The 13,833-nt window shown below is 32.7% G+C and overlaps 1 protein-coding gene across 1 annotated transcript in view; it reads right to left on the reverse strand.

The window, feature by feature from the left end:
• The window catches only part of LOC107066232 (inactive tyrosine-protein kinase 7), a 53,165-nt gene extending 39,853 nt beyond the window's left edge, over positions 1-13,312 (reverse strand). The window contains exon 1 of the mRNA XM_089174681.1: positions 12,836-13,312. Within this exon, the coding sequence (XP_089030807.1) occupies positions 12,836-12,878 (43 nt within the window). The 5' untranslated portion in view covers positions 12,879-13,312. The remainder of the gene's footprint in view (positions 1-12,835) is intronic.
• Between the last annotated feature and the right edge of the window lie 521 nt (positions 13,313-13,833).

Genomic DNA, 13,833 nt, shown 5'->3' on the forward strand with positions numbered 1-13,833 from the left:
TTCAAAGGTAATTAATTTAATTATATTTATATTAATTCTAAGATAAATAATTTAATTAACAAATTGTCTTTAAAAATGTTTATATTAAAAAAAATAAGATTGAATTTTATTTTTGCATAAAATATAGTTGTGATAATTTTATTGTTATTATTATTGTGGTAAAAAAAAAATAAATTAGAATCCTTTAGACGAATCAGTTCCCCAGACGAGAAAGTTAATTAGCTTAATAGGTAATTAATAAAAAGCGTGCTATCCCTAGGGATTATCCCTTTGATATATCTGCCATCGAAAATGCGTATCCCTTTGATAAACCGTCAGGTTCATGGCCATGGTCAGGACTCGAGTTTTCAGATGAAATAAAATCTTTTTTAATATTTCAAATTCTACTCTCGTCGTTCCTTCATAACGTGTATATATAATATATATGTATATAGTACAGTGTATACCATCATAGGCGTATATTTCCCAAGAGATAACACGCAATTTACCGATAGCTGCAAATATTTATACATCCTAACAAATATATATTCTCTTTTAAAATTACTAAAAAGAGAGATATATATATATAAAAAAAAAAAACAAAGAGAAAAATAAAAGAAATGAATTCTCTGAACACTTGAATCATTTATTATATTTGTACGAACCGAAAATCCATAATTTTTTTTTTTATTATTATTATTATTATTTCAGAGAATCAACCTACCTTTCGGTTTCTGAATAAAAATACAAACGATTCGAATTCAGTGGGGAAAAAAAAAATGAAAAAGATCAAAAAAGAGATGGACAATAGGATGCATCAATTAAAAGGTCCCTTGTGCGAACGAAATGAACCGATCACACAGAGAGACAAAAAACCGTACGGAGATAAAAAAAAAAAAAAAGAGAGAAAGAGAAAAAAAACCTTAAAAAACCTACGATATCGCAGTATAGGTAAACGTATATACAAGGTGTTTCATCAAACTCGAGCATCTCGGTGTTGAGTATGTACCACGAGCTCTTTAAATCACGGATTCGATATATTTTCTAACACCCTGTATATTTGTATTTTTTTTTTGTTGCTCCCTCTCTCTCTCTCTCTCTCTCTCTCTCTCTCTATTTTTCTTGTTTTTTTTTCTTCTTTATTCTATTTTCTATTTTTTGTTTTTTTTTGTTTTTTAACTTGGTACAATAGCGACAATCGGTAGTTCCTTTCGCAACGTGAATTCGTCGGATTCAAAAGGGATGCTAATATTGATGGTGCCAGGTAGTCGGTTCCATCGACCTTTCCGACGATCCACCGACCGGTTTTATCAACAACAGTAGCTCTACCAGGGCAGATTAATTTGTCCAAGCGCTCGAGTGAAAATCGATCGTTGTTTCTACGCCTGCGGAAGATGCATCTACCTTCCCCTTCCTCCCACCACCTTCCCTTACTCTCTCTCTCTCTCTGTCTCTCACTTCTTCATTGCAGGATGCATCTGTCTATTTCATTCAATCATATTTCATCTTTTTCCTCTTTCCCTGATAGATGCATTTATCTATCTCATTCTATCATATTTTCTTCCATTCTCTCCCTCTGTGTGTTTATGTCTGTATGTGTGTGTTTGTAATACAATACCATAATATTTCTTTCAAAAAAAAAAAATGAATTATTTTATTTATAAATAAAAGCAAGGAGACAACGAGTAAGTTCTTAAAAATAATGTTTATTATAATTTATTAACACATTGAGCGCCATGCGAATTCTAACGAAAATCTTCGTCAGGCCACGATCGGCAAAACGAAAAGTTGAGCCTGTGCCGTGTCAGGCACAGGTGCTCGACATGGCCTGAATGGGAAGTTCAATGTCAGTCAATAATGACTGACGTACTATTCAACGTGTTAAAATAATTTCTTTCAAAGATAAATTATGAATTATTTTATTTTATTTTAAAGTATAGTTTATATTTCGTTTATTAGACTTGTTTTATATGGGAATGTTTATTTAGTATAGATTATGATTATTTTAATCCTTTGAGGGATGAATACTTTTAGCTGAAATGTTTTGGTAAAGATGAAATAGTTTATGATGAGTTTGAATGTTTTTGTTGATTGATATTATTATTGTGTGTGTGTGTATTAACACAATAGATCTAATAATAATTTATAATAATAATAATATATAAATTAAATATTATAATAATGAAGAAATAGAGATGTTCACTTTACTCGTATTTAAGAAACATCGTCGTAGGATTGATGAATGAAATAATTAATTATCATATTTGTATATAAAAAAAAAAAAAAAAAAAAATAAATAAATAAAGAGAAATAGTATTTAACGTTAACTATTAATATCGTTTGATCGATCGTGCAAGGATAATTTGATTGTCACTTGCGGATAATTGTATTACAGTCAAAGTAGGTATCAAGTGGTACGAAACGAAATTAATTCGAAGCTTTCGGGTACGCGTTCGTAACAAATAATTGGAGTAGAGGTGCACCCGTTCTCGTTGCTATAAACGATTATTATCGACTTTTTTCCCTATCTTTCTCTCTCTCTCTCTCTCTCTCTCTCTCTCTCTCTTTCATCATTCCTCTCTTTTTGTGAAAACTAAAATTAATTACTTTCCGCGCGTGCCGAGTACAACCGAAAGGGAGAAAAGTTTTAGATTCATTTCGATGCAGTTTTTCAACGATTTTGTCCGTTCAAATATTTTCTTCTATTTATTTTTATTTTTATTTATTGTGTATTATTTTTAATAATACTTTTTTTTAATATTTAGATAAGTTTACGTTGAATTTTTTTATCTTTGATCATAAAAGAATGAAATAATTATTAACGAAAATCAATTGATTTAAAAATAATATTGAATTTTAAAAAGAAATAAAATAAACGTGTTTGTTCAAATAGTTTCAAAAAATCTATGTTAGATAAAAAAAAAGTATAAATTCTAGTATCATGTTATCGGAAAGGGATCAAAAGATTTCATGGTGTTTACTTAAAACTTATAAGATAAAATGACACTGAAAAAAAGAGAAGAAAATATGATCTATTGTTGAATAGAACTATGTTGCACAATAAATATCAATATTTGTTTCTTTCAATCGTAACAAAAATAATAATCAAATACTTTGAACATAAGAAACATTTCCTAACGATTGCAATCAATATTTGATGAAATAAAATAAAAAATGAAAAATAGGAACAGAAATTCGAGCCATGGAAAGTTACAAAGAAAACAACTGCGTGCTTATTTCACGCGAATTACATTAAATTGACGCGTATATGCGACCCATAAAAACTCAAAGGGTTAATAACCAATCGGATGAACTGATTTGCACTCTTAGAAATTTATTTTGTATTAGAAAATAATTTCTTATCCTTATATAAATATAATAAAAACGACTAATGATGATAAAAAGAGCTCAGTTTCTTATCAGGAACAATTTTCATCACAAATATGTCCAACTAAACTCAAAGGGTTAATAACCAATCCGATGAACTGAATTGCATTCTTAGAAGTTTATTTTGTATTGGAAAATAATTTCTTATACTTTTGTAAATATAAAAAACGACTAATGGTAAAGATAAGCTCAGTTTCTTGTCAGGAACAATTTTCATCACAAATAAGCCCAACTAATTCAACACCCACGAAGAAAGAAAAAAAAAGAATAGAAAAAAATTAAAAATAAAAAGTAGTAGTTGTACTAAAAGAAAAAGAAGAAAAAGAAGAAAAGAAGGAAGAGAGAGAAGAAGAAGAAGAAAAAATAATAATGTCTAAGCTTACAGTCTAAGCTCGTATTCGTTACCGATCGTGAAACCTGCCTGAGGGGTAAACACGACCGCTTTTACGACCTACTCACGAGATTGCTTTCGAACCTAAACATCTCTATTTCTCTCTCTCTCTCTCTCTCTCTTTCTCTCTTTCTATTTTTCTCTTTCTCTTTCTATATTCCCGCTTCTCTTTACCAACAGCTGCAGCCGCGAACGTTTTATGACGTTTACACAAGCCTTTCCAAGATTTTTCGAGAACGGAGAGACATGTTCCGTGTGTGCAACCCTCCCCCTGATGGAGAACGTCTTCTAACTTTTTTTGGAAAAAAATCCCCAAACACACACACACACACACACACACACACACACACATGAGTGAGGGATATCAGAACGTGTATAATGGTCTTATCTGTTTCCTGTCGAACCGACAAGACGAAATTTTAGTGATGGCTGTTAATCGAAAAAAAAAAGATAATGATGAGAGAAATAAAAAAAACAAAGAACACTTTAATGATAAAAAAAAAAAAAAATTGTTCTATGAGTGAACGGGGAGAGGAAGAGTGAGTTGGGAAAAATCGTGTTAAAAATGGAGACTAAAATTGGTGAATAAAAATGAAATGTTCGAGAGAAGAAAAAAAAGCTGTAAAAGTGTAACAAAAAAAATTCCCAGAGAGAAAAAAAATTTTAAATCAAAAAAAAAAAAAAAATTAAATTCTTTATCGATAAAATGAAAGAAAAAAATTGATATAAAAATCAAATCAATTAATTAAACTAACTGTAACTTGATGAACTTAAAAATTTGAACGAGAAGAATCAGCAATAAAAGTTTGTCAGCAAAAAAAAGGAAAAAAGAAAAAGGAACAAGTAAAACGAAATAAAACGGGGAATCAAAGGAACAATATATAAGAAAAAAGAAAAATGAAGAAAAAAGCATTTTCTCGAAGAAAAAGAAGCTAAAGGAGAGAGAGGACTCTTAACTTTCGTTCCTTCGTATCTCTGACGTCGATTACTATTCACCGTTGCACTCCCAAATGATCCCCTCCCTACTCCCATACTTTTACCTCCTTATCGAAACAAAAAAAAAAAAAAAGAAAAAGAAAAACAAAAAAAAAAGCAAGAAAAAATGGAAGGAAGGAAGGAAGGAAGAAATTCGAAGTCCACAGGAAAAAGAACGAACTTGGCTCGTTATATCTCGAAAAAAATCCTTTCCTTTCTTATTTTTTTTTTTTCTTATCTCGATGAATGCACACGTGACTCTCGACTAACGACTATCTCATTAAAATAAAAAGTACAAAAGCTGAAGAAGAAGAAGAAGTAGAAGAAGTAGAAGAAAAAAGGATAAGAAATATCATAACTACCGAAAGATTTTTCAACGAGCCATAAAAGATGATTCGCCATAGAACTTCTTCTCAACATTCAAGATGGATATACAAGAAAAAAAAATATTCAAAATAAAATAGAGAGAGAGAGAGAAGAGGAAAACTCATGGGAATTTCGACAAGCAACTACCGAGAATATTTAATCAGTTTGGCTTTTATCTAACCCAAAGAAAATTCCCCATGGAAAGGATCACCATCAGAAGGGGTAGGAGAAAGTAGGATGTTCCTATCTATACGTCAAAACTTTCTAAACGACCTGCTAGTTCTCATATTATGTATTACATATTTACATATACATTATATTATATAATACAGGTATATGTAGTCTTTATGCTTGATTAAAGAACACCTTTCTTTAATTTAATATAATTTAAAAAAAAAAAAAAGAGAGAAAATGAGAACGAGGAATAAAAAAAAGTTAGTTTTCTTTTCAATACCATCCTTGACACGAGCGACGAAAGCAGTTTTTCTCTCTTTCCTCTCTTTCTTATGCAGAACGATATTCTCCATCTTTCATTTTGATCACCCTTCATCACGTATAACACTTTTCTTTCTCTTTTACTACGTAAGAAGTGAAAAGATATATATCTCTACGTTGAAAAAGGAAGAAATCACGTATTTAAGGATTAATGACCACACCTGCTGTGGGACTCCTTTACGAGGTAGGGTGCCGTTGAAGAATCTCGTTTTGACTCGTGGTCAATGAGGTCAATGAGCTGCGGATGTTGAAAAAGGAGAGTGATATATTATATATAACATACTAGCTTTGGAAAAAAAAAAAACTTGAATAAACGTTTTACCAAAAACGTATTTAGATTAGGAAACTTAAAAATTAAAAATATATGTCAGCGTTAATATGTAAAAAATTTGTTAATTCTTGAAATGACTATTATGACTATTATTAAAACACCCTGCGTATAAAATGTCAATTTCTTATTTTGAATTAAAAAAATTGAGATAGAGAGAGAAGAGAGAGAGAGAGAGAGAGAGAGAGAGAAAGAGAGAGAGAGAAATTTGAATGAGAAAATGTTGGTGCATGAAAGAAAAAACAGGAACTCTGAGAAGCTTTTTTTTTCTTTTCTCTTTCTCTTTCTCTCTGTTTCTTCACCTCGCCAACTATAAATTGTGTTCAGAGTGCCGCGTTCCAGACGCTCCGAGCATCAGCGTGAATTTCACGCTTCCGCTGATGTTTTTCACTCGATTCTGAATGCGAGAGTCCTGAGAGGTGTCCCTTTTCTTTCTTTCTCAGCGCGTAGCCAAGCTCTCAGGGCTAAGGCAAGGGCCTTTCCTTCCTTCCTTCCTTCCTTCCTTCCTTCCTTCCTTCCTTCCTTCTTTCCTTTCTTCTTTCCTTCCTTCCTTCCTTCCTTCCATTCTCTCTCTTTCTTTTTATTTTTATTTTTCTTTCTGTTTCTGTTTCTGAGGAAGGTACAAGCCCAGCTGAGAATCAGGATATCTTGGTAAACCAAGTGCGAGAGAGAAAGAGAAAGAGAAAGAGAGAGAGAGAGAGAAAGCCTTGTAGGTGCAGCCACTCGCAGGGACCAACCACCACCTCCTCCTGTCTCGTGAACGCGAATAAAGACGAAAGGCGACGAGAAAAAAGCTCGAGAGAAAAAGCTCGAGACGACGGATTAGGTGTGCATGTGATGCACTTCTCCCTCTATCTTTTTCTCTTTCTTTTTCTTTCTTTCTTTCTTTCTTTCTTTCTTTCTCTCTCTTCATCTTCGAGACGAGTCTCGAGCCACGACCGTAATGATTTTCACAGAGGGTGAGAAAATCTCTGGCATGAGTAGGAAATGCGAGGGCAAACATTTTCGACTATTCTTAGAGGAATACACACTCTTTATTCTTTCTTATGTCTTTCTATGAAAATCACTTCATTTTATGTCTAAACTTTCCTATTTATATTCCTGTTACATTTTTACAATATTTTTTTTATTCTTCTATTAGTATATTAGTTGAATTTTTGTATCTATCGTTTGTTGCTACAAATATGTGAATATACATATATATATATGTATATTAATATAAATTTTTGGTTTTAAATTTCTATAAATCTTACCCTCAATTAATATTGGAAAATCAATTTTTATCATTAATTTTAATATCATATATTTTTATATATTATATATAATAATATCAATATCAATAATTTAATAATATAATTTTTTAATGCCACATATTTTTTATATCTAAATATTTAGAAATATATTAACTATATATATAACATATATATAACATTTATAATATATAACCGTTATTGTGGGTCGTCAAGTTTTTATATCGATGATTCTCACCAACCCTAAGTTGTAAATGGTTTCAATAAATATGCAACAAAATTATTCAATATTATAAAAATAATTGATTATATATTAAAAATGATTTTCTCTGTTTCTTTTTGAAAGAAGTACTACAAATACATCAAATGATTAAATATTTAATTATTAATAATATATTTTTATTTATAAGTTCACTTCCCATTTGACATACAACCGATAAGAGTTAGATATTAAAAGTATAGCAATATTTATCTTCGTTATATAACAAATTTATTTATTTTTCTTTTTTATTTTTCACTCCCGTAGAAAAATACGAAGCACTTAAAAGCAACTTAAAATTCGTCGTTCCGTGATTCGTTGAATAACACTGATGACACTGAAAAGAACGTACGATAGGCGACAAGAGGAAAAGAGATGAGAGAGAGAGAGAGAGAGAGAAAGAGAAAAAAAATGAGTGAGAGAGAGAAAGAGTACTACTCATCGTCGTCCTCGTCATGCCCTTCGAAAGCTGAACTCACGCGTTACGTAACGAGCAAATGTTCTTTTCAATGGGATGACTGTACTAGGGTTGAAAAAAAAAAAACAACAACAAAAAAGAGAAATAAATCAGAATCACATGGGCGAAAGAATTTTACGGGAAAAGTGAAAAATTTCTGCTATGAGGGGAGGGAAGGTTAGGGTTGGGGTTGATGGTACAGACATCTTATTGGCTGATCAATTGACTGCATCACCGAATGCCATTCAAATTTTTGAATAAAAGAACGAATTTCCTTTTTTATTCGAAATGGAGAATGAAAAAGGATTTTGATCGAACACGACACAGGTGCTTATTACTTTTTTTCTTCTCTAATAAGATGCATCGATGATTTTCAAAGAACCCCTACCTCCCCCTCCCATACACATATCATTCGCAATACGAGTATATTACGTTTGTATTTATTCAAAAGGTACATGAAAAACCAGTCATAGAAAACATAATAATGACGAATCTATTCGAACATGACTCCGATGATGTTCGTTCACTATGAACATTTTTATTATCACCTTTTTTCTTATCAGAATTGATGCACGTGTATCTCTGCTTGTTTTCTCAAAAAAAAAAAAAAAAAAAATATATTATTACGTGAGGAAAAAAAATAGAAAAATAAAACAAAGATATAAATAATATTATTGTACAAATTAGTAATATTTCTTATCATTTATCAGCAGTATTACAATAATGTCTATATATACATATATATACATTTTAATATAATAATCTTAGTAAACAGGATGAGATAAAATTCAAATTTTCTCAAAATAACTCTAAACAAATGACTATTACTGTATTACTATTTTTACTAAAATAATTAGTAAATAATTATTTTATTATTTTTTTTATTAATTATTTAATTATATATTTAATTATATTTTAATTATATACATTAGTAATATTATAATTATAAATAAATATTTAGTAAAATATTAATAGTAATTGTATAGTATTGCACGAACAAATTATTTAAAAATAACTACTCTAATCTTATCTCATAAAATAAATATAATTGTACATAATAAAACAATCGTATTCGATATAAGCTATTACGTGAAAATAGAAAGAAATATAAATAAAAAAAAAATAATAATAAAAATTGTATAGGACGAGATAGGGAAATTTATGGAACTCTTGGAAATTGTAGAAAATAAAAAAACGAAATGGTACATTTGGTGGTATAGGATTCAACCATTACATTTATGGGTGTATGAATATAAACGAGGATATAAAAGAAATTAATGAATATCTATAGATGAACATAAAAAAAGAAAAAAAGGAAAAGAAAAGGGGCGCAAAGGGCATTTCCTGTGCAAAAGACATCAACGGAAGGTAGATATCTGGTTTGTGATGATATATACTAAACGACAGGAACTACCCATCGTCGTTCAAGCGTAGATAGCGATAACACGTTACCCTTTCTTTTTCTTCATCTTCTTTTACTTTTGTTGTCTCTCTCTCCAATCCTTAACTGTTCTAAGAGAGATTATCAGAACAAAAAAATATACAAAAAGAAAATATAAACGAATGTATCTCACATTAAAAGAAGAATCGAAAAAAACTTTTACGAACTATGTATTATTGCTGTACACATAGATAGGAATTACATTGGAAATGGGGATAAAACGATTTCGATGTAAATCGCGAATACGAGTTTGCATGCGTGTAAGCCCTTTATACGCTAGTCTCGTATTGGAAGATACGAAATTTCTAGGATTAAAGTGTTCACTTGGCTAGACTAAATTCAACATCAATTTATTATTCTCCATTCCTTTTTACATTTCAAATATTCTACAACAAAATAAATAAAATATATTTCAAATTATTATTAGGTAAAACAAAAATAAATTATAAAAAAAAACATATGATTACATCATTTAAATAATATCTTAGAAACAAAGATAATAAACGTAAATTTCAACGTGACATTAAAAACAAAGTGAATCGATCTAAATGGGACACCCTATATAATCGCGTAACACGCGCGTGCCAGAAAGACTGGCGTAAAGGAAAAGCACGGCCGTTTTCGTTCTTTATGCGTAAATAGCCGTATTATGCAGGAGCCGGTCCTTTATTCGCTTTCTTTCGAGTCGTTCTACCATCAGCAGTAGCAGTAGCAGTAGCAGCAGCAGCAGCAGCAGCAGAGGGATCAAAGGGCTAATACAATTTTTCTCGTCTCCTTCCTACATCACCACTGCTACCACCACCACTACCAACTACTACCATCAGTTCGTCCTCCACACTAAGAAGAACACGCACGACCCCGAAGGTTTCAGAAATACTCTCACAGAGTGTGACTGAGAAACACAGAAAAGATAAAGGGAGGGAGTGCTCGTAAGTAACTCCATGTCTGAATAACATTCGGTGTATAAAATAGCCAAGCACGTTGGGTTTTGGACAAAAGGGAAAGGCTTTAGTGGTAACCAGTGTATAATAAAAAAAAAGAAAAAGAAGGATGATGAAATACAGAAAGAAAAAGAGAGAGAGAGAGGAAAGAGTGTACCCCTTTTCATCGCATAAGACGTCTCCAAACTCCAAGACCGTCGTTCTCATCCGTAACCCGAGACGTGTAATTAGGACCACCGGACCAGGATGAATAGCCAAGTGGAGCTGGTGGCAAAGGAAAAGGAACCGACGGAAGGGGTAACTACGGGCCACCGATACGGGAAGAAGGAATATGGAAGAGGATGGATGGGGGGCGTGCGTTTCCATAGGGGTAAGACATTAAGCTTGTCTTTTGGATATTACCTAGGTCGATATATGCTACACTACTGAATAAACTCTCTCTTTCTAGAGTCTTTTCTATGTCTATCTTCATCTAGATCTCGCTATCCATCTCTATCAGCTACTACCCCTTTTCTGCCAGGTCAGCTTGAAACTTGTGTTTTACAAGCCGACTGTGTGTATACCTATATATATATATATATATATCTAAGCGTGTGTATGCGTGTTGCGTGTATAGCTTTGTGGTGTGTGCGACTATCGAACCGGTTCTACGGTTCCCTTTGAACAGAGAGAGGGAAAGAAAGGAAGGGGAAAGAGAACTCGACCAACGTGAACTACTACAGAACGTCCTGCAGGTTTAAACCTGAGATATCATCGAAGATCAAGCCCAACACACCGGCTGCCCTAATAATTGCTCCTTCTTGCATTCCTAACATATCGAGAACGGTAGTTTGTTATACCAATCGAAAGATTTTATTTCCGATTATGTCCCTTTTTTCAAATTAATTTCTCATTTTTTTTTTTACTTATGAAATAATAAATGGTATTAATATTTTATATACGTTATGATCACATCGAGTTATAGATATTATTATTAATATTAAGGTAATGTGATATCTTTTTGATGAATTTCATATAAAATATAATATTTTGTAAATGGCTAACCCTTTTTAAAATTTCCAATAGTCCAATACGTCTACCCATTTTATATACAGTATCCAAAAAAAAAAACAAAAATAAAAGGCGCGAGTCCTGTCGTTATTTATAGGGCACTTAGTAATAGTGTCTCAAGAGGGAGCTTCCATCTTGTTCCGAGCTTTCCTTAAAAAGCACTTTCCCGATCGATTTTCAAGAAAGACATTGAACTCTCTCTCTTTCTTTCTCTTTCTATTTCTCTTTCTCTTTCTCTTTCTCTCAAACATTCTCATCATTGAATATCTTTTCCTCTTCCGAAGAAGAAACAGCAGCAGAAAAAAAACACATAAAAAATGAAAGATAGTATAGTCATACAAATAAAATATAAATGATCGTAAAAATAATTCACGAGACTTGAAAAACATATTTGAATGTCCATTAAGAAGAAAAAGTTGCAAAACAGAAGAGACATTTCGTGTTTATTGCAGTGATTATAAATCAACATTATTTTTTATTTTATTTTTTTTTTCGGAATCTACGAAAGAGAATATATATTTTTATATTTATATTTAACATAGTGAAAAAAAAAAATAAAAAAGATAGCAAAGAAGATGTGCGAGTTTTGGAAGCAATTACGCCAAACCGAGGTTTCTACTACGCGTGTGTGGTTTAGTGTTGGAGGTTCGGAAATATTTCGGTGTTTCGAGCCATCCCAAAAGGGCTGAGAACGACCGAGACCGAGATAGCTTTCAGGGAGAAAGGAAGAAGGAAAGGGAGATGGAAAAAGGGAGATGGAAAGAGAGAAGACAGTGAGCCGGTTCGAAGTCGTCATTATTTCAGCGACCGACTCACGATCAGGGTTGCCTTCAATTAACTGTAATTATCTCGATGCCGGCGAAGAAAACCACGAGCAAAGGGAACGAGTTTTCGAGTGGAAGAAGAAAAAAAAAGAAAGGAAAAAAAAAAAGAGCTTTCTCGCGTTAATATGGTCAAAGAACAGGGCTTCCTTCGGTTCGTTGCTTCGCAAAAGAGTGAAGGAAGGAAGGAAAGGTAGGAATAAAAGAGAAAGAGAGAGAGAAAAAGAAAATCAGCAGGAGCAGGAGGAGGTGGAACGGTCGAGGAATTTATAAGAGGAAGAAAAAAAAGCTGGTTCGATAGCGAGTTTATAGGAAAGTCGATAAAGGAGAGAAATAGAAAGAGAGAAGGATATATTGAATGATTAAGGACTTTCATTTAGTTTGTAAAAAACAAAGAGAATGAATAAAATATAGTACAATATTTTCATGCAAAAATGAGTATCATTCGGTGCGATCATTTTTTTTCTAGCTCGAGCCCTGTGATTCATCCCCTCGTTCGTCCACTGCACTACAGAATGAAGAGAGAGAGAGAGAGAATTGGAGTGAGCGAGTGAATGAGTTAAAGGGAAAGAGAGAGAAATAGCTCGCGTCGTTCACTCAGGGGAGAAAAAAAAGATTCGTAGTCGTAATGTTGTATGTAGTACGTATACATATGTATATGTACATATATGCAAAGATGTATGTGTAATACTCACGCAGGCATAGGACGAGGAACGCCAACGACTCGATGCACCGCATCCTTTTCGTACTTCCCTCGAGACTCGCTGCTGCCACCACCACCACCACTATTCCTTCTCAACGAGTGAGAAAGAGAGAGAAAAAGACAAGAAAGACAACGATTTAAATATCTATTTTTCACGATATTTTCTTCTTCTATTTTATTAGTCCTTTTTTATATTGGTTTGTTCTTTAAATTCGAGATTAACTCGCGAAATCTCAAGTAACTGTCATTTTCTCTTCACGAAATATCTCCGACGCGTATCGTTATTAGTTACACTACTATTAAACTTCTTTTTTGAAGTATAAAGTAGAAAAATAGACACAAAGATGTAGAAATCGTTTTGACGTAAAGTAAACGAAAGTAAACGAATCGACCGAGACGAAGCGACGCGCGGTACTGCGGCCGGTGACCCACGCCAAGTTGACGCGACCCCTCGATACGCGACCCTCGATCTGCCTTCCCCCACTACCACCGCCGACTTTTATATCACCGCAACAGCTCCATACGTCGCTAGTTTTCCTCGGTCATCACTAGACGGCGTATCGCGTCGCATCCAATTGATGTTGTCTCCTCTCTTTCTCTCACTCCTTCTACCCCCTGCCCTTTCATCACTAGTGTACAGGGGATAATCGATATATCGACTAGTTCTATATCGTTTCACGTTAGTATTGTTATCTTCGGTTGATTACAAGTTGTAAACACTGACGAGAGATATCTGCCATACCTACACGAGGTGTTAGTCGAATATAAACATTGGTCGTTCTTTTCCTTGGAATCATACGAAGGTAATTTTTATATGTTTATTATTAAAAAATAAATAATAAAATAGTACTGTGTGCAGTTTTCGTATAAGAAATTCATTTTAGTTAGAGTTGGAACCACCAGTGGGTATTAGGTACTTTAGGCGAGGTAGGTACTTTATGCGATGACAGTAGCGCCAACTGGTGGTTCCTTTACTAACTAAAATGCACT

Source organism: Polistes dominula, unplaced genomic scaffold (assembly GCF_049000335.1).
Source record: "Polistes dominula isolate Pdom_NZ unplaced genomic scaffold, Pdom_raw_medaka contig_16, whole genome shotgun sequence".
NCBI classification, from domain to species: Eukaryota; Metazoa; Arthropoda; class Insecta; order Hymenoptera; family Vespidae; genus Polistes; species Polistes dominula.